Genomic DNA, 22,283 nt, shown 5'->3' with positions numbered 1-22,283 from the left:
GCATATCAATCGGATTCAGGTCAGTACTTTGATTAGGCTACTCCAGTCTCTTATAAGCGATTCAGACGTGGGCTTGCTGGTGTGTTTTAGATCATTGTCCTTCTGCAGAACCCAAGTGTGCTTCAGCTTGAGGTCACAAACAGATGGCCGGATATATGGGCTCAAACTGTGGTCATAAATATTTTGTACTTGTAAATCAAACTGAATAGTTGTGAACTGAGTTTTGTAACCTTGTAAACCAAAATATCTGAAAATTTTATGTTTGTGCATTTATAGATTAAAATTTTGTGTGTGCAAAAAAAATTTGTGTTTGTAAAAACTGTTTACTCAAGTTACACATTTTTTTCAAGGTCTGGTTACAGATACAAAGCAAAAAACTATGTATTTTGGTTTACAAGGTTACAAAAGTCAGTTCACAACTACGCAGTCTGATTTACAAGTGCAAAAAATTTATGACAACAATTTGAGCCCATATGGATATTCTTCATCAGGATGTTTTGGTAGACAGCAGACTTCGTGGTTCCATTTACCATGTACCATGCAAGTCTTCCAGTTCCTGAGGCAGGAAAGTGGCCCCAGACCATCACAGTACCACCACCATATTTTACTGTTGGTATGATGTTCCTTTTCTAACAGGCTGTTACTTTTTATGATAGATGTAATGGGACACACACCTTCCAAAAAGTTAAACTTTTATCTCGTCAGTCCACAGAGTATTTTCCAAAAGTCTTGCGGATTTTCAAGGCTTTTGAAGATTTTTTTTCAGGCTTTGTCAGGCAGGTCCTATTCGAGCTGAACTTTCCAAAAGATGTGATACACCACTGTTAATTTATGTTATAATAGGAGGGGGCAATGACTTTTTCATGAAGGGGCATGTAGGATTGTTTTTTTTCTGCTTAATAATAAACACCTTGATTTAGAAACTGCGTTTTGTGTTTGCTTGTGTTATCTTTGTCTAATATTTAAATTCGTTTGATTATCTAAAACATTTATGGGTCTTTTTTTCCCCTGAATTTATAAACAGGAAATTAGAGGTCATCCAGGTCTTTATGTCTTTATGCCATTCAAACAGTTTAACTAACCGGTGTGTATTATCTGGCCTTAATGGAAAGATAAGGTTGGGTGTCATCTGCATAGCAATGAAAATGTATGCTATGCCTTCTGATGATACTGCCCAGGTGAAGCATGTATAATGTAAACAGAATTGGTCCTAGCATGGAACCCTGTGGAACTCCATAATTAACCTTAGTGTGTGTGAAGAGGACTCTCCATTTACATGAACAAATTGGTGTCTATTTGATAGATATGATTTGTAGTTACATAGACAGATACCTTTAATGACGAATGAATTAGGTTGCACCTAATTACTGAATGTTATTACCTAATCATGGTGTGGTGACACTGGCCTTATTAAAAAAACAAAGCATGCCAGAAAGCAGAGCAGAAAACACACCTGCACATATTCATGACTGTGTGTTGCAGGACGATACCTGTGACTTTAGTGCTGAAGGACCCTCAGTACCCTGATCAGGACCTCGGTACTCTGGAGCTGGCCGTCAACCTGACACCTAAAGACAGTCCCATCGAGGAACGCCGAGACTCAACAGTATGTATGCAGATTATGTCAGCCGATATTTCTCTGACTTGATCTTTTTTTAAATCTTAGTTTAATTTGACCTCCTTTACTTGATACAAATGTCAAAAACACCACAACTGATACATTGACATGAGTTACTACAGTCAGAACTTAAGGGCAGGTTGAAAGGTTTTTTACATTTCAGCTGTGAAATTTGGTTGACATAGTAAAGAGCTTAAACACACGTACACACACACACACACACACACACACACACACACACACACAAATAGAAAATGTCCTGTTAGAGGGAGTCTGTTAGTATAAAAAAGTATTAAATGAAAAGTGTTTTATGTAGAAAAGCATTCCACTGTTTGTCCTTGTTTCTTGCACTGATGGATAAGCTGATTGGCTGAGGTAGAGAAATTTTTTTTTATCTAATCATGATGTTATATAGAGATCAGTCTAACTAATATTCTTCTAATATACTTTGGCTTATGAATGGCCTAAAGTAACATCCTTGTATCTCTTGTTTTTCAGTTATTCAGTTTTCCCATTATGAAATCAAATTGAATCACCTGCCTGCAACCCTGATTTTATTTGACTTGTACTGTTAATTTTACATTTTTAGTGTATTTTTTTTAAGTTAGTTTTATTAATTTATCCCAAATTATAATAATTCACTTTTCAAAAGGCACTGAAAATAGAAATTGACCACCACTGCATTAAATGGTGAGAATTATCTTAGCTTTTAAAAAACACATAAATTAAAATTGTCATAAGAAAGAGCAGTAAATCTCTGCAAATGACATAGTAGGATACAGACAATGCATAAAAACGGTTATAGAGACATCATACTTGCTCACTTCGGGGGAAACACAAGCTTAGGGCACTAAGAAAATGTCTTTTGCTGGCTGAAAGAAGGTTAGTTTTACATCTAGGTAGCTGTTAGATGCACTGACCACTAATGGTCTTCACATGTACTATATGTGCCACTGTACATTTCTATAGGTCATGTGAATGTATGTCATACCATTTTGTGGCATGTGCAGTTGCTCTTTGGCTGTTGCTGTGTTTCGCGCAGAGGAAAACTTCATTGCACAGCATAAGTCAAAGAAAAGACCAACTTTCAGAGCGCAGCATATGCTGGTTCCTATGCATGGAATTTCCATCTATGCATCCAACTACTTATCCCACCAACAGTAACTGTCTGTCACGTTTTTGAGGTGGCTGTAGCTCAGGCAGTAGACCAGGTCATCGCCTGATCGGAAGGTTGGTGGTTCGATTCCTGGCTTCCCCTAGTCTGCATGCCAAATGTCCTTGGGCAAGATACTAACCCCAAATTGCTCTCCGATGCATCCATCGGAGTCTGAATGTTAGTTAGAAAGCATACAAAAATGTGCTTGTGTAAATGCACAAGTTGTGTAAAGTGCTTTGAGTGCTCAGAAGAGTAGAAAACCGCTATATAAGAACCAGTCCATATACCATTTTTGATAGACACCAGATTTTACTTGAAGGCACCTGCATCCAGTACAATTTCAAGGGAGGCTGAAATGTGGGTGGCACCTAAACATCTATTGTCTCTTTTAAGTCATTACTTCCTCCCACTGTAAAAAAACATGATGGAGATGACTTTTTGAAGCTTGGATATATATTTTGTGATTTTGGACTCTCAATCCATTGTATTCATTTGTAACATAAATATTATAACTGTCCAATAGATGTACAATGTCTTCTCTAAACATCATTGGTGTTTGCTCTCTCTGCGGTATAGTATCACTTCCTGTTCCAGCACACACTTAAACAGAGTTTCTGTCTGATTTCTCAGGCTTTTTATCTGATTTAGTGTTTAGGTCAGATAAAGTCATTATTGTGTGTGATTTTAACATGATTGTAGATGCTAAAAATGACAGCCTCAACACAGCATTTAATCTGTTATTAGACTCAATTGGCTTTTCTCAAAATGTAAAAGAACCCACCCACCACTTTAATCACATTCTAGATCTTGTTTTGACATGTGGCATAGAAGCTGACCATTTAACAGTGTTTCCTGAAAACCCTCTCTTGTCTGATCATTTCCTAATAACACTTACACTACCAGCCAGCAGTTTTGGAACACCCCAATTTTTCCAGTTTTTTATTGAAAATTATGCATTTTAGTGTCTCATTGCATTCTGACATGAAAGCATAATAGAAATAAGCAATTGGATACTGTAGCTCCTGTGAAAAAGAGAGCCTCAAATCAGAAGTACTTGACTCCCTGGCATAACTCTCAAATGCACACCTCAAAGCAGATAACTCGTAAGCTGGAGAGGAAATGGCATATCACAAATTTAGAAGATCATAATTTAGCCTGGATAAATAGTTTGCTGCTTTCTAAAAAATCACCTCCTAAAGCTAGAACATCTTACTACTCATCACTGATTGAAGAAAATAAGAACAACCCCAGGTTTCTCTTCAGGCTGGCAAAAAGTCAGAGCTCTGTTGAGCCAACCATTCCTTTAATGTTAACTAGTAGTGACTTCATGAACTTCTTCACAAAGTTCATGAAGTTCACAACACAAATACATTTTTAACCATTTGAGAAAAAATCACTCATAATCACCTCACAGATGTAACATTATCTAGAGCAGGGGTGCCCAATCCCAGTCCTCGAGAGCTACTGCCCTGCAGCTTTTAGATGCGTCCTTGTTCCAGCACACCTGAATCAAATGAATGGCTCGTTATCAGGCCTTTGCCAGACTTGATGGCATGCCGAATTGGTAATCCAACTATTTGATTCAGCTGTGTTGGAGTAGGGATGCATCTAAAAGCTGCAGGACAATAGCTCTCGAGGACTGGGATTGGGCACCCCTGATGTAGAGCTACTTTAAGTACCACTGATATTTATTTAGTCTTTTTCTCCAATTGGTCTTTCTCATTTAATTTCAGTAATTACTTCCTCCAAACCATCTAAGTGTCTTTTAGACCCCATTCCTACAAGACTTTTCAAAGTAGTCCCACCAGTAATTAATGTTTCAATCTTAAGTATGATCAACCTATCTCTACTAATTGGCTATGTACCACAAGCCTTCAAGCTGGCAGTTGGTAAACCTTTACTTTAAAAGCCATCTCTGGACCCAGCGGTCTTAGCTAATTATAGGCCAGGCTTCATCTCCATCCTTCCTTTCATCTCAAAAATTCTTGAAAGAGTAGTTGTAAAACAGTTATCAGATCATCTGCAGAGGAATGGCTTATTTGAAGAGTATCAGTCAGTTTTCAGAGCTCACCACAGTACAGAAACAGCTTTAATGAAGGTTATAAATGATCTTCTTATGGCCTCTGACAGTGGACTCATCTCTGTGCATGTACTGCTTGACCTCAGTGTTTGATACAGTTGGCCATAGTATTCTATTAGCGAATGGAGCATGCTGTAGGTATTACAGGTGCCCTGCAAATGGTTTGTATCAAATCTGTCTAACAAACTCCAATTTGTTCATCTCCTTGGTGAGTCCACTTCACACAGTAAGGTTAATTATGGAGTTCCACAGGGTTCAGTGCTAGGACCAGGTCTGTTTACATTTTACATGCTTCCCTTAGGCGGTATAATCAGAAGGCATAGCATACATTTTCATTGCTATGCAGATGACACCCAACTTTATCTATCTATGAAGCCAGATAACGAACACCGATTTGAAACTGCAGGAATGTCTTAAAGACATAAAGACCTGGAAGCAGAATTGAAGCAGAAAATTAGAGGTCTAATTTCCTGCTTCTAAATTCAGATAAAACTGAGGTTATTGTGCTCGGCCCTGAAAATCTTAGAAATATGGTATCTAACCAGATTCTTACTCTGGTTTGCATTACCTTGGCCTCCAGTAAAACTGTGAGGAACCTTGAAGTTATTGTTGACCAGAATATGTCCTATCTCTAAAATTAGAAATATCCTGTCTCAGAGTAACGCTTTCTTCCACAGCATGTCTTTTGTCCTGTCTTCCTTCTCTCACCCCAACTGTTTGCGGCAGATGGTCGCCCCTCACTGAGCCTGGTTCTGCTGGAGGTTTCTTCCTGTTAAAAGGGAGTTCTTCCTTCCCACTGTCGCCAAAGTGCTTGCTCATAGGAAGTCATATGATTGTTGGGTTTTTCTCTGTATGTTATTGTAGGGTCTACCTTACAATATAGGCACCTTTAGGCGGCTGTTATTGTGATTTTGCATTGTATAAATAAAATTGAATTGAAAAATTGGCATACAGTAGCTTACTAATAATTATGTTATTATTAATAAACCCAAAACATTTAGTTACTTTCCAGGTTTGCACACGTATAGGAAAAACATCAACTTTGAAGCAGATTTTAGTTTTGTCGTCCATCAGTAAAGATGGGTCTCTATGTTTCCTGCTGCAGATGGAGGTTAAGAAGTATGGACTGAAACATTATGTGCATAAAGTAAGTGTAGTGGTGATCAGGCTCTTAGTGCTTTTCCATAGTTTCACCTTGATTGACCCTTTCCTAGGTCACCTCTAGTTGAGTAGCTGCTTTGAGTCACGATAGAGAGCACAATGCAGTAGAGTCATCTGTCAGACTTGTATAGGCTAGTAATGACTTCTGCGCAGTCAGTTTGTCTTTGTAGCCTTCGCTGTTTACTTTCAGGTTTCCGGAAGCATTTCCTCAATTTTTTTATCTTCATCTTTTAACTTCATGTTTTCTCAGCACCCCTTATGAATAAAATAAAAATCAGCATGAATTATAGACACTGTTACTATATTTTCCTGCACCACTGATCAAAAGGCTAAGATGAAATTCTTCCTGGTTCTTTACATAAATGTTATTTTGAAGCAAATGTTTAATCTCAAAGTGCAAACGGGTAGCATCTTTTCTGATATATCTGCTGGCTGTTAAATTTCAACATTTTTAACACCACAAACATATGGTTGTTTCACTTGGGATTATAGAGAACAAATATCTTAGTTCCTAATCCAACTTTATGGATGAGTCTTTGTGGGCTGATTGGCTCTCGCAATAATCAGAAAACTGATTATAGTAAGGCAAATATGTGGAGCCTCCTCAAAGTAGGCTTGATTTTCTGACATATAAATACTGTCACAGTTGTTGTTTCGATCAGTGATACTTTTTGTTATCAGCTGTTGTTAGCAGAGCAGGACTTTAAAACATCTTTTCACACTATACTGCCTTTACAGCCACTGCCAGCCTGTTGATTTAAAAAAAGCAAACAAAGGGTGAGATATTAATCACCAAAAACTCCATGAAAGACAAAAACTCTCCAAATGAAATGAAATGAATGAATGAAACACCACCGAAACACAATTTTTTGTGTTTTTCTAGTCATATGGAGTTCTGTTATTTATTTTCACATAATCACCCAATATTTACAGTGCTCTGATTTTAGAGCCTACCAATCCCTGAGGGCGATACTGATCTCCTTAGCTACATGCTGCTCCACTACTTTTTTTGGACTGCAGACACTTTCTACATACAGTCATGAAAAAATGATTAGAACCTCAAATAACCCTACCTTTGAATGGTAGGTTTATTTGAACAGTGAGAGACAGAACAATATATATAAAAAAAAATCCAGAAAAATGCATTTCAAAAAAGTTATAAATTAATTAGCATTTTCACGAAGGAAATAAGTATTTGATCCCTTTGCAAAATTCTGCTTTAGTGCTTTAGTACTTGGTGGCAAAACCTTTGATGGCAATCACAGATGTCAGACATATCTTGTTGGTTAGGTTTTGCACACATTTTGTTCCACTCCTCTTTGCAGATCCTCTCCAAGTCATTAATGTTTCATGGCTGATGTTTGGCAACTCAAACCTTCAGCTCCCTCCACAGATTTTCTATGGGATTAAGGTCTGGAGACTGACTAGGCCACTCCAAGACCTTAATATGCTTCTTCTTGAGCCAATTCATGTTGGCTTGCCCATGTGTTTTGGATCACTGTCATGCTGGAATACCCACCCATGACACATTTTCAATGCCCTGGCTGAGGGAAGAAGGTTGTCACCCAACATGTGACGGTACATGGGCCCATCCATACTCCCTTTGATGCAGTGCACTTGTCCTGTCCCCTTAGCAGAAAAACACTCCTGAAGCATGATGTTTTCAACTCCATGTTTGACCGTGGGGATGGTGTTCTTGGAGTCATGAGCAGCAATTCATCCTCCTTCAAACATGTTGAGTTGAGCTGATGCTAAATAGCTCAATTTTGGTCTCATCCGGCCACAACACTTTCACCTAGTACTCCTCTGAATCATTGAGATGTTCAGTAGCAACTTCAATTGGTGCCCTTGCGGGCTGTGCAGGATTTCAGTCCTGCACAGCCCACAGGGTCCCAGCTGCCTTGAGATCATTGACAAGTTCCTCCTAAGTAGTTCTGGACTGGTTCCACACCGTTCTCGTTATCATTGAAACTCCACAAGGTTAGATCTTGCGTGGAGCTCCACACCAGATTGGCAGTTATTTTATGGTTCTTCCATTTGTGAATAATCGCACCAAGTGTTGTCACCTTCTCACCCAGCTGCTCTTTGGTCTTGGCCATGGTGCAGAGTTTGGAATCTGGATAGATTGATTGCTTCTATGGACAGCTGTCTTTTATACAGGTAACAAGTTGAGAAGGCTCCCAATATCAGATCATTACCTCTAGAAAATACACCTGGGAGCCAGAAATCTTGCTGATCGATAGGGAGGCCTTAAATACTTAAATACTTATTTCCTTCATGAAAATGCAAATTAATTTAGAACTTTAATTTAGAACTTTTTTGAAATGCATTTTTCTGGATTTTTTTGTTATTGTTCTGTCTCTCACTGTTCAAATAAACCTACCACTGAAATTATAGACTGATCTTTTCATTGTTAGTGGGCAAACATATTAGATATTTAGATTAATACTAATAATTATTAATAAAATGTATTTTATTAATAAAATTAATAAAATAAAATAAAATAAAATAAAAGCACAGTGTAAACTCTGAGGCAGCTTTCTTTAATTTCTCTAAGGAGCCTTCAGAAAGCCTTAGTTTTCCAGGCTTCTTGAAGGACATTTAAAGCTTTTCTTTGCATGTTTCTGCCTTTTCTTCTCTTTTTTGTCAGGATCATTCCATACTACTTCAATACTGCTTAGGTTCAGACTCTGGGAAGGCCAGTGCATGAGTAATAGTGTACCACTGTGTGTTTTTCCCATCTAGGTAAACTCTCACTGTGTTGGCAGTGTGTTTGGGTTAATTACTGTGCTGAAAAAAAAAAAAGCTGTTGCCGATCAGATGCTTTCCAGGTTGTATTGTGTCTGTTGGATCAAAATTCATCAGTATTTACAAGATCCCCCAAATCTGGGTGAAATTCAACCCCAAACCCCAACATCTGGCATTTCCATAGATTCAATTAAAGAACAAAGACGAAAGTGTGTGAAAACGTAGCCAAAATCAGTGAAAAACTTTGAAAGACCTTCAGAAAGCTGGAGAACAGAGATCCTTGCAAACAAAATGTAATAAATTAAGGGGAGGTATTTTTGCACAGTTCGGTTGCTAGAGTTACATATCAACATCTCCATCTAGGCCTGTCTTTCCGCTCAGCAGCCATGTTGGTATCTTAGTAATGAACAGAGGTAGAGCCTTCAGTTTTTATTAATGAAAATTCACTTAAATGTTTCACAAATGTGGTGACATTGCCCCACAATGTTTCACAATGAATGGATTCCATAGCATGTAAAAAGCAAAAGTTCAACCTTGTGAAACTTGTCCACAGCACTAATTGGCTCTTGCTGCAATCGGGTCAGCCGTGTGAGATGGGAGTGCCCATTTCTGTATTACATTAGGTGGAGCTGTCTTGACATTCATCTTTAAATATTACTTGTGTTTCAGAAAAGCAGTGTATAATATGATTATAACACGATAATAACATATTATTTTCTCTTTCTGTACTGACTTCCTAACATTGCTATACTGTCCAACTCCGGATAAAACAAAAGCTTACCCTATAATACTTGATATGAAATGAATCAAGTTGCTCAACTTGACAGGGCTAACCTTTAACATAATCCAGTACAAAGAAGTGTAGCAGTATGGCTTTGGAGAGAACTCTTTAAACAGCTGCATACAGCAGACATAGACTGCACTGTATTGAAATAAACCCAGTAATTCTATTTATTTTGGTCTGCTTAGCTGTGATTATAGTTTCTGCTCAGTTAAATGGAGCTGCATGAAGAGATGCTTTCCAACTGCATCCTCAGCTCTGAGATATTAAAAACAGCATATCTTATTCATGTTTAATTCAACACATAAATTCATAATAGGCCAAGACTGAATTTCTTCTCCAGCTGCAGCCAGAGATACAGATGCAGAGAAACGGCAATGAAAAGAGAGTTGGAAGGAGACGGAGGGAAAGGGAGGCAACAAACAACAACAGACAGAAAACCATCACACTCAAATCAAAGCTTGGACAGATCAAAGTCTCATTGGCTCTAATTGGCACACCGCTGAGGCTGAGATATAGTGAATGCTCAGTTCTGGTGAAGATCATTTTTCTTTGGTAGACTCTATTTTTGGTGCCTTATTTATAAAGCTTAATTGAAGCAGGAGACTTCCCCTTAGTTTTATTTCCCGTTTAGTTAACAAAACTCCATCCTACAGCTTCCCCTAGTGGCTTAAACACAATGGTACCCTATTTAAATGAAAGAGGTTTAGGCTGTTTTCATTTCTTATTATTTTATTAAAATGCAGACACATTTTGCAGCCCTTTAGTTACAGCTATCCATTCAACTTTTCCACCATGCATGAGTCAGTAGAAATAATCTATTTTAATGTATATTCAGACTATGCTGCTCAGGAGGTCCTGGAAACGATCTACTAAGGTAAGCAATCACCATGCCCATCATCATCATCATCACCTGTGCATGAAGTAACAGCTTTCCTTTAACTGTCCTTACAGCTTTATGCTTATCACCCTGCTCTTCACTGTATTGTGTCTTTACCTTGACAGCCTTGTTACCATCTTGTGTCAAAGATTTTTTTTCCCTACTGAGTTCATATTTTTATCATGCTATGTATTGAGATATTTTACTCTTGCTGCTGTCATTTCCACCCACTATCTGCCACCAGGGCTCTGTTCTTCATCCATGCTAACATGGTGTTATCAGGCCAAGCTGATTCTCCTTACTTCTTCAAATAAAAGTTGGATGATTTCCTAATCTTAGTTTAACAAAAAAAACAAGAGAGGAGTTGAATAACTTTCAGTTCAAATGATCGTATTATTTTACATTATTTAGCCATATATCTATATTATATATAGAAATGAGCAGAACAATATTATTTTCCCAAGAACAAGGAAATGCAGACCCCTTTGGCACCCAACACTCCACAACAGTCCTCTTAGCCTTGTGGCTAAACCTGACCATCAGAGCAGTTTAGTATAGTCTCAACTTTTCTCCTACTCTCACTTTGGCAGTTTTACTGGGAACAATCCCATTACTAGGGCACCTGTGGCTCAGCTGGTAGAGTTTGTTGTCTACCATTTAAAAGGTTGGTGGATTTTGTGTGAAAGCAATACAAAGCTTAGGTAGATTAAAGGCCTGTATGAATGTGTGTTCTTGACTGGTTGAATGGGATTTGTAATAGAAAGTGCTTTAACTGCTCAAATTCAGTAGAAAGGTGTTACTAGAAGTACCAGTCCATTTACCAAGTACAAGTTTGTTTTACCTGATATGAGCATGTCCAGCAGTTTGTCCTCCTGACATAAACAAAAGGACCTGCTCAGAGAAAACATTTCTCCATTTATCTATTGAGTTTTAACTCAGCTGAGTAAACTTGTGCGCATCTGTAGTATGTAAAGACATAAAAAGCACATGTGCTGAACCCGTCTAATAAGCTGAACACAAAATTTTATTTTGCTACTGCAGCACTAAAATATTCTAATTGTGCAATAAAATGTTCATAAAGTGCATTAAAAAACAGAGCCAGTTTTGAGGAAATTCACTTTATGGATCCTGATAACACACAAAAATCTTAAATTAAATATCTATTTTTCTCCAATCCCAAGTCTGTAGGACTTTATCAATTTATCTACTTTATCTCTATTCTGGCAGGTTTTTTATTTATTTTTGTATTTACCTCAGAGCATCATGATTCGAGGTTTGATTGATCATCATCTTTCAAAGCAGGAAGAACAGAGCCCTGCATTATGTCTTTGTTGCTACTATGTGGCAAATAAAGTTGTGTGTGTGTGTGTGTGTGTGTGGCCCAGCAGCAGCAGTCTATACGTCTGTCAGAGCTGCATCGAAAAGCCCAGCTCTGGCGAGGGATAGTCAGCATCGCACTAATCGAAGGTCGAAACCTCATGCCCATGGATCCCAATGGTCTGAGTGATCCGTACGTCAAGTTCAGACTTGGACCCCAGAAATACAAGAGCAAGGTACAGCATGTGCAACTAAGGTCATACTTTCATGTTTGAAGCCTAGCTCCTTCAAATGAGTAGATGTGTCTAAGTGTGTGTTTGTGTGTGTGTAGACAGTGCCAAAGACCCTGAGCCCACAGTGGAGGGAGCAGTTTGACCTGCATCTGTATGAAGAGACAGGAGGTGTGCTAGATATTACGGTGTGGGACAAAGACACTGGAAGAAGGGACGATTTCATTGGGCGGTCAGTCTCTCTACTTATGTTTGGATGATTTCTGTGTGAATTCAACTTTATTTATATACCACCAAATACAACAGTAGTCATTATTATGTTGCTTTATCAAAGTAAACACCCTATATTATTGCAGACAGAAACCTAACAAGCCAACAGGCCCCTAGGAGGAAGCAGATGGCAAACATGACGGAGAAAAAACTGCCTTCTAATAGGTGTTAGTGAGGTGGCATTAGTTAGGTGGTGTTTAATGTTCTGTCTGTGTTCTCATTCTTGGACACAATACTTCAGAAATGTGCGCCATTATTTTGTTGGGAGAAAGGATTTTGATTTCTAATTCATGTTGAACATTTGACATTTCACAAATGGTAATGTATAAATGTAATGTCATTTCTCTCAGTTTGAAAGTGGATTTTACGTTATCCATGTGTCACTGTCTAACACATGGATCCTGGAATGCCTAGAACTATTCAAGATCAACAGGACCCTAAGAGCATTCATCAGGAATTCAACGGGGATGTGGTGAACAATACTAGAGTTCAATGTCAAACCAATTGCACAAGTCGCCATCAAGTGAGGGATTTACCAAGGAGATGCTCTCTCCACACTGCTGTTCTGCATAGGCCTAAACCAGGGGTGTCAAACTCAAATACACAGTGGGCCAAAATTCAAAACTGGAACAAAGTCGCGGGCCAACATTAATATTTATTGAAAAAAAATCTTCCTCCAGATATAAGAATGAATCTTTTCTTATGGACTCAAACAAGTTTTGCTGAAAAACTGAATATGGAACAAGCAAAGCTTAATACGAAACAATATATATATTAGCTGTATAATACCAGTAGGCCAGCATTAATAGTAATTTGGTATGGCTTCGCGGGCCAAATGTAATTAGGCTGCGGGCCAAATTTGGCCCGCGGGCCAGAGTTTGACACCTATGGCCTAAACCCTCTCAGCCAGAACATCAGCAAGCATAACTATGGATACTGCTACACAAAAGAGGAATCATTAGCCACCTCCTCTACATGGATGACATCAAGCTGTATCACAGAAGCGAACGAGATACTGATACTGGAAGCTCAAAGGCAAATGGGAACCACGAAGAGACTGCTAGGAAAAACTCAACCACCAAACACCTTCAGAGAGTAAGGCAAGTCCTGAGGAGTCAGCTGGTCAGGACAAGATCCAGACAATCAACACTTACAGTCATCAGATACCCTGCTAGGATAATAAGGCCGCCAAAGGAGGAGATAGAAGCCACTGACATCAAGACAAGGAAGCTCCTTACCATGCATGAAGGGTTTCACCCCAAGTCCAGCAGATAAAACAGCAAAAATCCATGAATACATCAGGAAGTGGCCACAACTGATTATGTGCTTAGTGAATACCTCAGGTATTAGAAACTTGAGAAAGAACAGGAAAAGAGAAAGAGTTGAGAAATACCAAGGGGTGAAGGAAGTGGTCAGTGACAGTGGTACCTGTGCTGATCGGAGCACTCGGGGGCAATGACCCCCAATCTGTCTGTCTGTTTGTCTGTCTGTATGTGGATAGATAGATAGATATAGACAGCAACAGTTTTTGGTTCAAACTGCATTTTTACTTAAATTTTCAGCTCATGAGCTCGGTGTGTTTTGTTTTGAATGTGGTTCAGCTACCAGTTGGACCTCTCCACTCTTGCTAAGGAGCAGACGCATCACCTGGAGCTGCCACTAGAGGAGTCTCGAGGCTTTGTTGTGCTGCTGGTCACATTAACCGCTTCGGCTGCTGTCTCTATCGCCGACCTGTCTGTGACCCCGCTGGATGACCCACAGGAGCGTAGAGAGATACTCCAACGATATGTAAGCAGCACCCTGAGGGCAACTCAGATGAAATAACTACAGCATCTTAACACACTGTTGTGCTCAATTTTCTTGTGCAGGGTGTGATGAAGTCATTCTTTAACTTAAAAGATGTGGGCATAGTACAGGTGAAGGTGATGAGAGCAGAAGGTCTCATGGCTGCAGATGTAACCGGTAAATGAGAAAATGACTCTGATTTCTTGCCTTTGCTTGCTCATAATACTTTGCATTATTCTTCATTCTTACTGTGATTCATCCATTATCATTATCTTGATTGGTCGCTCAGGTAAAAGTGACCCTTTCTGTGTGCTGGAGCTGAACAATGACAGGCTGCAGACACACACCGTTTACAAGAACCTCAATCCAGAGTGGAACAAAGTCTTCACCTTGTGAGTTGATACTTATCAGTGAAAACCAGCAAAAAAAAGGCAAACTATTTCCTTTGTCTCAACTCCTTGTATTAAAAAAATATATGCATGAAAATTGCCACTTTGCCGTATTTTATTGGTTATGGTTTTCTAGTAACTGTTCTGGGGTTGTGTGTTGCTGCTAACCTGGACCTTTAGCTGTTACTGAAGCCTTAGTGACTTCACGGCAATTTTGTGACTTCACGAATCTTTGCTCAATGCAGATAAGCTGTTAACAAATCAAGCTCATTAAAAAGCAGGTGACACAGTTGATGATTATTGAGTAGGATGCTTTTTGTGATACACATAGAGCCTTCTTGGCTGTCAGAGGAAAAAGTTTCTGGATGAGTAGAATGGGTAGGGGTGGGTTTAAAAAATCGATTTCCCAATTCAAATCGATTTTAATTTGAATAATGCGATATCGATTCATTAAATCCGAATCGATTTTTAAATATAAATGTAATTTTGCCAGTAAAGCCAGAATCTCAGGTTAAAACTCATGAAAGCATTTCAACAACCACCAAACAGCTAAAACAGCAAATGATTAAAGAGCCGGTAAGCAGATTCAGCACGATGGCACGTACACAGACACGCCATAGCCTGCTAAAAGAGACATCTCACAGATTCTGATGCTGCAGGTTTCGCCACTTCCATCAAAATTAATTGAACCAGCAGCAAAAGAAGATCAAAACTACATGTCATGTTTGAAAAACATTGTCATGAATTTACCAGTTTACCATAAAAAATCTCTATTTTCTGCATTATTTGTCAGCCGCTGCTTTGTTTTTTTCCCTTTTTTAAAAAAATGACCTCCAATAAGAAAGCCTAATTTCTGCAGTTTAATACCAAAGAAATGTAAACTTTTACAAATCATGCCAAACTACAAAATGCTTAGCTGTGTTTCTAATAAAACCTCTGTAACTTTGCTCCATTTCACTCCAGCAGCATCAGGTGATGTTCATATGTTGATTCATGGTTTTCCTCTGTTTTTGATCTACTACAGAATATTTATAAGGTGGTTATCTGCTATAAAAAGCCAGGCCAGGAAAATCTCCTTTATGTTTTTGTGTTTTATCCTCAGTTACTTTGACACAAAGGCATCTGCTGTGATGCTTACACCTCTGATGAAGTCTCATAAGTGCAGCTTTGTTTTTATACATAGATGTAAAATATGGATATGTGCTGATAAATAATCAAATTATAATATTTTGGACTGTCTGAGTCAAAACTGAATCTAACTGAATTGAATTGCATCACCAATCAGTTATAGAAATCAGAGCTGATACGAAGCCCTGAGAACGAGTATCTCTGTATGCGCTTCTCCATGAGCAATATATGAAGTAGAGCCAAACCGACTGGTGATTCCTGAGGTGGGTGCCAATAGAGGCTGGAACTAGTGCTGCTTTTGAAAGCCTCCTGTAGCCAATGAGAAACAAAACAAAATTTGATTTTCAGTCAGACAAATCAAACAACAGGATGTCGGCCATTTCCTCTGGCCTTGTTGTTTTTCGTTCTCACAGAGCTCTAGTTAGATAACTTTTTGTTTTAGCATACTCACAGTTGACATCAGGGTCAAAGCTGTGGTACACAGCATTATATTAAGTGTGAAGGGTGGGTTTATTAATTTCAAGAAAAGTTATAGTGTTCATGGACAGTTTTTCTTAAGCTGCAGGGGATGCCACTTCCCAAATATTGAATAAATTTCCACATATGAACCGTTCTCTCTTTCTCTTTCCCATCTACATGCCAAATATCCTTGGGCAAGATACTAACCCCAAGATGCACTCTGATGCATCCATCGAAATATGAATGTGTGTGAATGTTAGATAGAAAGCAGTCACATAGTAAGAGCATAGAAAAAAGTGCTTGTATGAATGGGTGCATGAGCCAAGTTGCATAAAGTGCTTTGAGTGCTCAGTTAGAGTAGAAAAGCACTATATAAGAACCAGTCCATTTACCATTTACCGTACTTTTCCCCTTTTTCCTCAGTAATGTCAAAGACATTCACTCCGTGTTGGAGGTGACAGTGTTTGATGAAGACAGAGACAGGAGTGCAGACTTCCTGGGAAAAGTGGCAATTCCATTATTGAATGTGAGTGTAATAAAAGTATATGAAAGACACACGATGTGTGTGAGTGAAGTGCTAACATGTTTGGTTGTTGAGTTGCATCCAGCTGTATGGGTGTAATGAACAGACACTAGGCAAAATGTGCAAACTATCAGACAAAGAAAATATTGGAATTTCTCCAAATCTATAGCACACAGTTCTTAGAGTGGCAGTACCACATGGCAAGCCATATTATTTGTTTGATCATTTCATTAAAGGGGTTAAGAAGCCATCAACACAGAAATTCTACAGCTGCCTGAGTTAGCACAAGTACCAACGTTACGATGCTCCTATCTTTAAGAAATAAAACAAACCCAGACAGGCTTTGAAAAAAAAAAAGAGTTCCTTCTTGTAGAAGCTGTTTTGTGGATGTTTAGTATACTAAACTTATTCAGAAACTCAAATGATCAAAATGTCATGTGTGTAGCTGGACTGTTATTATTGCTTGTAGTACCTTGAATGGCAGCATGAAAACTGAAAGTTTACAAGGTGCTTAAAAAAACACAGAATGCCCATTAGATTGGTCTTACATGCATCCACTGAGCATGTAAAAGTCTTTTTGAATCACAGAGAATCGATTCAGTTTCAATTAACTTTTATTTATATAGCACCAAATCACAACAACAGTCGCTACAAGGCGCATTGTATTGTAAGGTAAAGCGCCCACAAACCCCCACAATCGATAACCAGTTAAACTAACTAAAGCCAAACCCAATTATGTTTTTGTGTTTTAGGTTCGTAATGGCGAGCAGAAGGGATACCTGTTGAAAAATAAGGAGCTGACAGCACCGACCAAAGGGTGCATCTACCTAGAGATTGATGTCATCTACAATGCTGTGAGAGTCACCCTGTGCTGTGAATGCTCATTTTAGAACTAAGTAAAACAAGACTTTAGGCTGGCTTTTGTTGTGGTTATACATAGTTCTTCAGGACATAGTTCTTTATGTCATGCGTAAGAAGGTTTTTGGCTTCTAAATGTAATCAGTAAAAATGTAAAACCTCTACAATACGTACAACCACTTTTTACAAACTCCTGGACCAGACAGAAAATGTTATGCCAGACCTTGTTGTGTGTTTCTCTTGTTTAAGGTTAAAGCTGCTTTGAGGACTGTGGTTCCTGCAGAACAGAAATACATTGAAGAAGAACCAAAAGTCTCCAAGCAAGTATGTATCAGTATTTCCTGCTGATGTTTTTTCAAACTGGTGACAAAACTTATCATTCTTCTATAACTTCAGACTAAAAAACAACCACCGAGTACAATACAAATACGAGTAAAAGTTCTGAAAAGGTGGGGGTGGGTCATAGATTTCAAGATTTCTGGTGTTAAGAGGAAAACTTTTTCAAAGTGTCAAGGCTGGATCTGTCATAACAAGGTTCAAGAGATGTTGAACGAGGAGGAGAGAGACTTTGTTGTGATCTAGTGTCTTTGTGATACTTTAGTGGGACCCAGTGTGGATGTATGACAGGACTTCATATGTGAGTGTATGTGAACCATGACTGCAGAGTCATTGGGGCTGTCAGGACTTCCAGTAGAAAGGACAATGTGAAAGGAAGGCCGATGATGGGATGGAAGTATATACTATATTTGTATCTATATCAGAATCAGAATACTTGAACCATTGTTGGTAAACATAGACATAGCCTGAAGTGGAAGTTAAGCCATGCTTGAGGATTATCTGTGACAGTATGTAAATGATAAACACGAGTGGTCCAAGTACACATCCCCGGGGAACAGCTTAGGTCATGTAACAGCTAAAATGTTTAGAAACATCTTTGTGTCTTTCAGTTGCTCCAGCAGAATTTCAACCGAGTCAAGCGCTGCATTATGGTGCTGATTAGCTGGGGAACCTTCATCAACAGCTGCTTTGAATGGGAGTCTGCACAGAGAAGCATCGTCTCCTTTGTGGTATGAAAAGCACGAATGCACACACACACACACATATCCCTGTACACATGACCGATGAATGATCTACTGAGTGTCATGTTGTTTTGCTTTCTATTAGCTGTTTGTGGTGGTGGTGTGGAATTTTGAGCTCTACATGCTGCCACTAGCCTTGCTGCTTCTACTTGTGTGGAACTACTTCTTCTGCTCTAGCAGGGATGGAGCTGATGTGGTGAGAAAACAAGTAAAACGCAGGCCTTCTATAACCGCTCCTCTTTCAGACAACGTTATCAATGCTTCATTTTCTGTTGTAGTCCATGGATGGCATGTTTGAATGGGAAGTTGATGAAGATGATAAAGAGGAAAAGGTAATAATGTTTTAAAGCTATAAACATTAATATGTAATATTTACCAAGAGACTTCTTAATGAAGGAACACAGGTGTTTGGCTTATCCCAGATTGCCTTTTAGGCCTTCAAAGATAAAAATGTGTTTCTGCCTATCTGCATGCTAAATATTACATTATATAATATTAGTTTCCTAAAAAATATGAAGGCAAATATGCAAAAGTAGCATCTGGCATTCTTGTGACCATTAACCTCGTAATAATAATAATAGCTCTTTGTTATGTAGTCCAAGTGTTACACACATTTCAGATAAAGTCTTTTTGTATACAGTCTTACGGAGTTCAAGTCCTTAAAGAGTTTAAGGTCCTTAGAGCTATTATTTTGAAGGTTTAGATGCTGCTGACTGACATTTTAGAAAGAACAACGAGCTAGCTGTCTCAGCTTCATCAAAACCAAGATAAGGCTTCCAAAGTCAAGATGTGTTTCCCTACACAAACACATGGAAAGATTACTTCACAATCACCATCTGGACAGTCCTGCCTATGTACCCACATTCATGATGTTTCTTCTGTTCCTGTCAGGACTCAGAGCCCAAAGGCTTTATGGATAAACTGTATGCCATTCAGGACGTGTTTATCAGTGTTCAGAATGCTCTGGATGAGGTGGCGTCCTTTGGAGAGAGAGTGAAGAAGTACGTTTTCTGGGTTAACAAGTTTCCTGTCTGATTTCTTTTTGCAGCTGTTTGTTGTGAAACTGTTAGGTGTGACTTGTGATTTTTCAGATACATCCAGTTGAATGTTTTTTTTTAATGAAGCTCTTTTGTGCTTGTCCTTTTCTACCCGCAGCACTTTTAACTGGACAGTGCCTTTTCTAAGCTGGTTGGCAATCACTGCCTTATGTTTGGCCACATTTCTTCTCTACCTCATACCTTTACGATACCTCGTGCTTGCATGGGGTGAGTCCTGATTTCACAACACACAGATGACTACGCAGACAGACAAAAAATGTTACGCTATGTTGGTGGAGAGATGGTGCACAGGAAAGGAAGTTTCAGTTACATTTTTGTGAGGCTCTAGATCGTTTACCTCAAAATTATGAAATATGGCACTGGCTTTAGGGGGATGAGGTCTCTGTAGCCCTTCTAGATGTTTAATGAAATACTTAGTGCTCATATTTTTGTTTATTTTAAGGTTGTGGATAAACTTGTAACTAATCTAATGGGAATCCAATTAGATAAACATCCACCTGTTTCTATCTGATGGATCTTAGCATAGACTGTATATACTCAGACTCAGTTGCGGTTCTCAGCTTGGACTGCTTGGTCTCTGCTAGTCCTCAAACAGTTCTCTTGTTTTTTCTGCAGGTGTGAATAAATTCACCAAGAAACTTCGCGATCCATACATGATCGACAATAACGAGCTTCTTGACTTCCTTTCCAGAGTCCCCTCTGATGTTCAAGTGGTGGGTAATTTTGTAATCCACGAAGGATGCATGTAAATAGAGGTACATAGTATGTAGGAGAACCTCAGAACAGGAATTTTCACAAAACAAATCCTCAGGCTACAACGGCTGTCATTCACGAGGCATTCACTCCTCAGTCCCTGAGTTCTCAGTCAGTGTACTGCATGGACACAGTTAATATTGGAAATGTAGAAGTTTCCTTAAGTGAATCACACAGCTGTCATTTACTGTGTTTGCATGTTCATTTAACTCATAGAGAAGCATTTTAAAGTCACATTCATGTGATAGATGAAGCACATAATCACCACAGGTGTCTTGTTTGCTGTCGACAGCTGCCTGAGCATTAGTGTTGTGTGTGGCTTTAATAAACATCTACAGGTATCACACAGCATAAAACATGAGACCTGCTCATACACACGCATGTAACCTGATTAAAAACACATCAGTAAATTATATTCTGTGGTCGTTTGTACAGGTGTGGTTAGATACAGGTTTCAGGTTTATGTGGTGGAATAGTTTTTCAGAGGGAGACTTTCCTGGATTTTCTTGTGCTCCATCTAAACTCTTAGGAATCATTTAGAGAATGAATTTCCTGATCCTGCCCAGGTGCCCTCAACCTCTGACTGCACATTTCCCCTTCATGCTGACACGCTGTTTCCAGAGAAAAAGCTCAGTGTTTTCTCTGTAAGAAAGTGAAGCTGGGCCTGTGTTGTTAGATTAGGTCATTGGTGCTGCTCTAGGTAGATTCTATACTGTATGAACCAGAGTTGGAGTCTGTCTGTTGTCACAGTACTATCTGTTTGTGTTGATGGACAGATGCAGTATCATGAGCTGAAAGTTGACCCCGGGCAGAGCCCCAGCAAACGCCGGAGGACAAACCTAAGCTAGCTGTAAACAATGTAAACTATCTTGTTTATATATTTCTTGTAAATTTTAATTATTATGAGAAGATGTAACTGTTAAGTGTTTTCTTTTTGTTACTGAGGAAGGACACTGATTTTCTAAATCTTTTAAAAGACAAGACAAACCTGTTCATGTTTTTAATCTCTCTCATTTCTCATAAGAACACTGCACACAAACTAAGTAACAGTGGTAATAATAATGATTGTCATGAGTATACATGTACAGTGTGTCCCAGAGTCTGCATGTAATGAAGATGCGCTTCTGTTTGCATGTAAGCATTGCATCTCCAGCTTTTTTATTTCTCTCAACATGTTTGTGCCATTTCAAACAGGATGCCAGTGTCCCATGCTATGTTAAGGATAGAGCTGCATGCATTTATACACCTACAGTAAATAAAATCTCCTATTTGGAAATATTATCTTTTTCAGGAAACATTTCTTTCTAAAGATGGAATACTAACATCTCAGCTCAGTGGGTTTTATTCTTTTTGTCTGCTTCTCACCTCTTCCAGTTTGCTTTCTCTGTTTCTTTTTGTTTTTTGCCTTTTTGGAGCACATCTTAGTGTTACTCGACTTACTCGTCATCTGTTCTTTTTAATCAGTCGTGTTTTCGGGATGTGATCTGCATGTCTGCATAAGTTGCTGGTGTTATGTGTTTTGCATGACTGAACAGAAATTATATGCAAGGTGCTGAATGTGTTTATCTAGTGTGTCTGCAAGCTGCATTGACCTGATACTGTTTACTCTTACCACCGAACATTACGTCTGTCGCGCTGCACATTATCTTTCTCTGTTTCCTGTTGCACTATCTGTATCTACTGCTGTGGAGTAATTACTGTGGTTGGAATGAAGCCAAAAGTAGGACAGACTGTATCAAGTGTGTAGCATTCCTCTGGCAAAATATATTTCTACACAGACCCACATGGCTTTCTGTGTCTGTTATGCAGTTTACAAAGTGAGCTTGAGCAGATCTCTTAAAAAGATTCATTATATTTCCAAAGGTGGTAAGTAGTGTCTGCATAGAGGTACTCATGAATAGGGCTTACTGGGAACAGGCCTGGGGGAGCTGGATTCTCTCTGGTCAAATTAAAACAGCCTAAACCATGAAGCTGACAGATTTACACCCTTCCTGTTCACTTCTTGTGAAA

The 22,283-nt window shown here is 38.9% G+C and overlaps 1 protein-coding gene across 4 annotated transcripts in view; it reads left to right on the top strand.

Moving 5' to 3' along the window:
* mctp1b (multiple C2 domains, transmembrane 1b) overlaps positions 1–22,056 on the top strand; it is a 38,002-nt gene extending 15,946 nt beyond the window's left edge. For 3 of the 4 annotated variants that reach the window (XM_003439620.5, XM_005449459.3, XM_005449458.4), the window contains exons 5-21: positions 1,483–1,606; positions 10,383–10,421; positions 11,810–11,977; positions 12,073–12,203; positions 13,843–14,029; positions 14,110–14,203; positions 14,316–14,418; positions 16,426–16,528; positions 17,278–17,379; positions 17,633–17,707; positions 18,331–18,450; positions 18,548–18,658; positions 18,741–18,794; positions 19,354–19,463; positions 19,618–19,727; positions 20,136–20,233; positions 21,050–22,056. In XM_003439620.5, the coding sequence (XP_003439668.1) occupies positions 1,483–1,606; positions 10,383–10,421; positions 11,810–11,977; positions 12,073–12,203; positions 13,843–14,029; positions 14,110–14,203; positions 14,316–14,418; positions 16,426–16,528; positions 17,278–17,379; positions 17,633–17,707; positions 18,331–18,450; positions 18,548–18,658; positions 18,741–18,794; positions 19,354–19,463; positions 19,618–19,727; positions 20,136–20,233; positions 21,050–21,121 (1,801 nt within the window). In that variant the 3' untranslated portion in view covers positions 21,122–22,056. The remainder of the gene's footprint in view (positions 1–1,482; positions 1,607–10,382; positions 10,422–11,809; positions 11,978–12,072; positions 12,204–13,842; positions 14,030–14,109; positions 14,204–14,315; positions 14,419–16,425; positions 16,529–17,277; positions 17,380–17,632; positions 17,708–18,330; positions 18,451–18,547; positions 18,659–18,740; positions 18,795–19,353; positions 19,464–19,617; positions 19,728–20,135; positions 20,234–21,049) is intronic. The other variant, XM_005449456.4, reaches the window with a different exon arrangement.
* The last annotated feature ends 227 nt before the right edge of the window (positions 22,057–22,283 follow it).

Source organism: Oreochromis niloticus, linkage group LG7 (genome assembly GCF_001858045.2).
Source record: "Oreochromis niloticus isolate F11D_XX linkage group LG7, O_niloticus_UMD_NMBU, whole genome shotgun sequence".
In the NCBI taxonomy this organism is placed as follows: domain Eukaryota; kingdom Metazoa; phylum Chordata; class Actinopteri; order Cichliformes; family Cichlidae; genus Oreochromis; species Oreochromis niloticus.
This window is presented reverse-complemented; position numbering and strand designations above follow the sequence as displayed.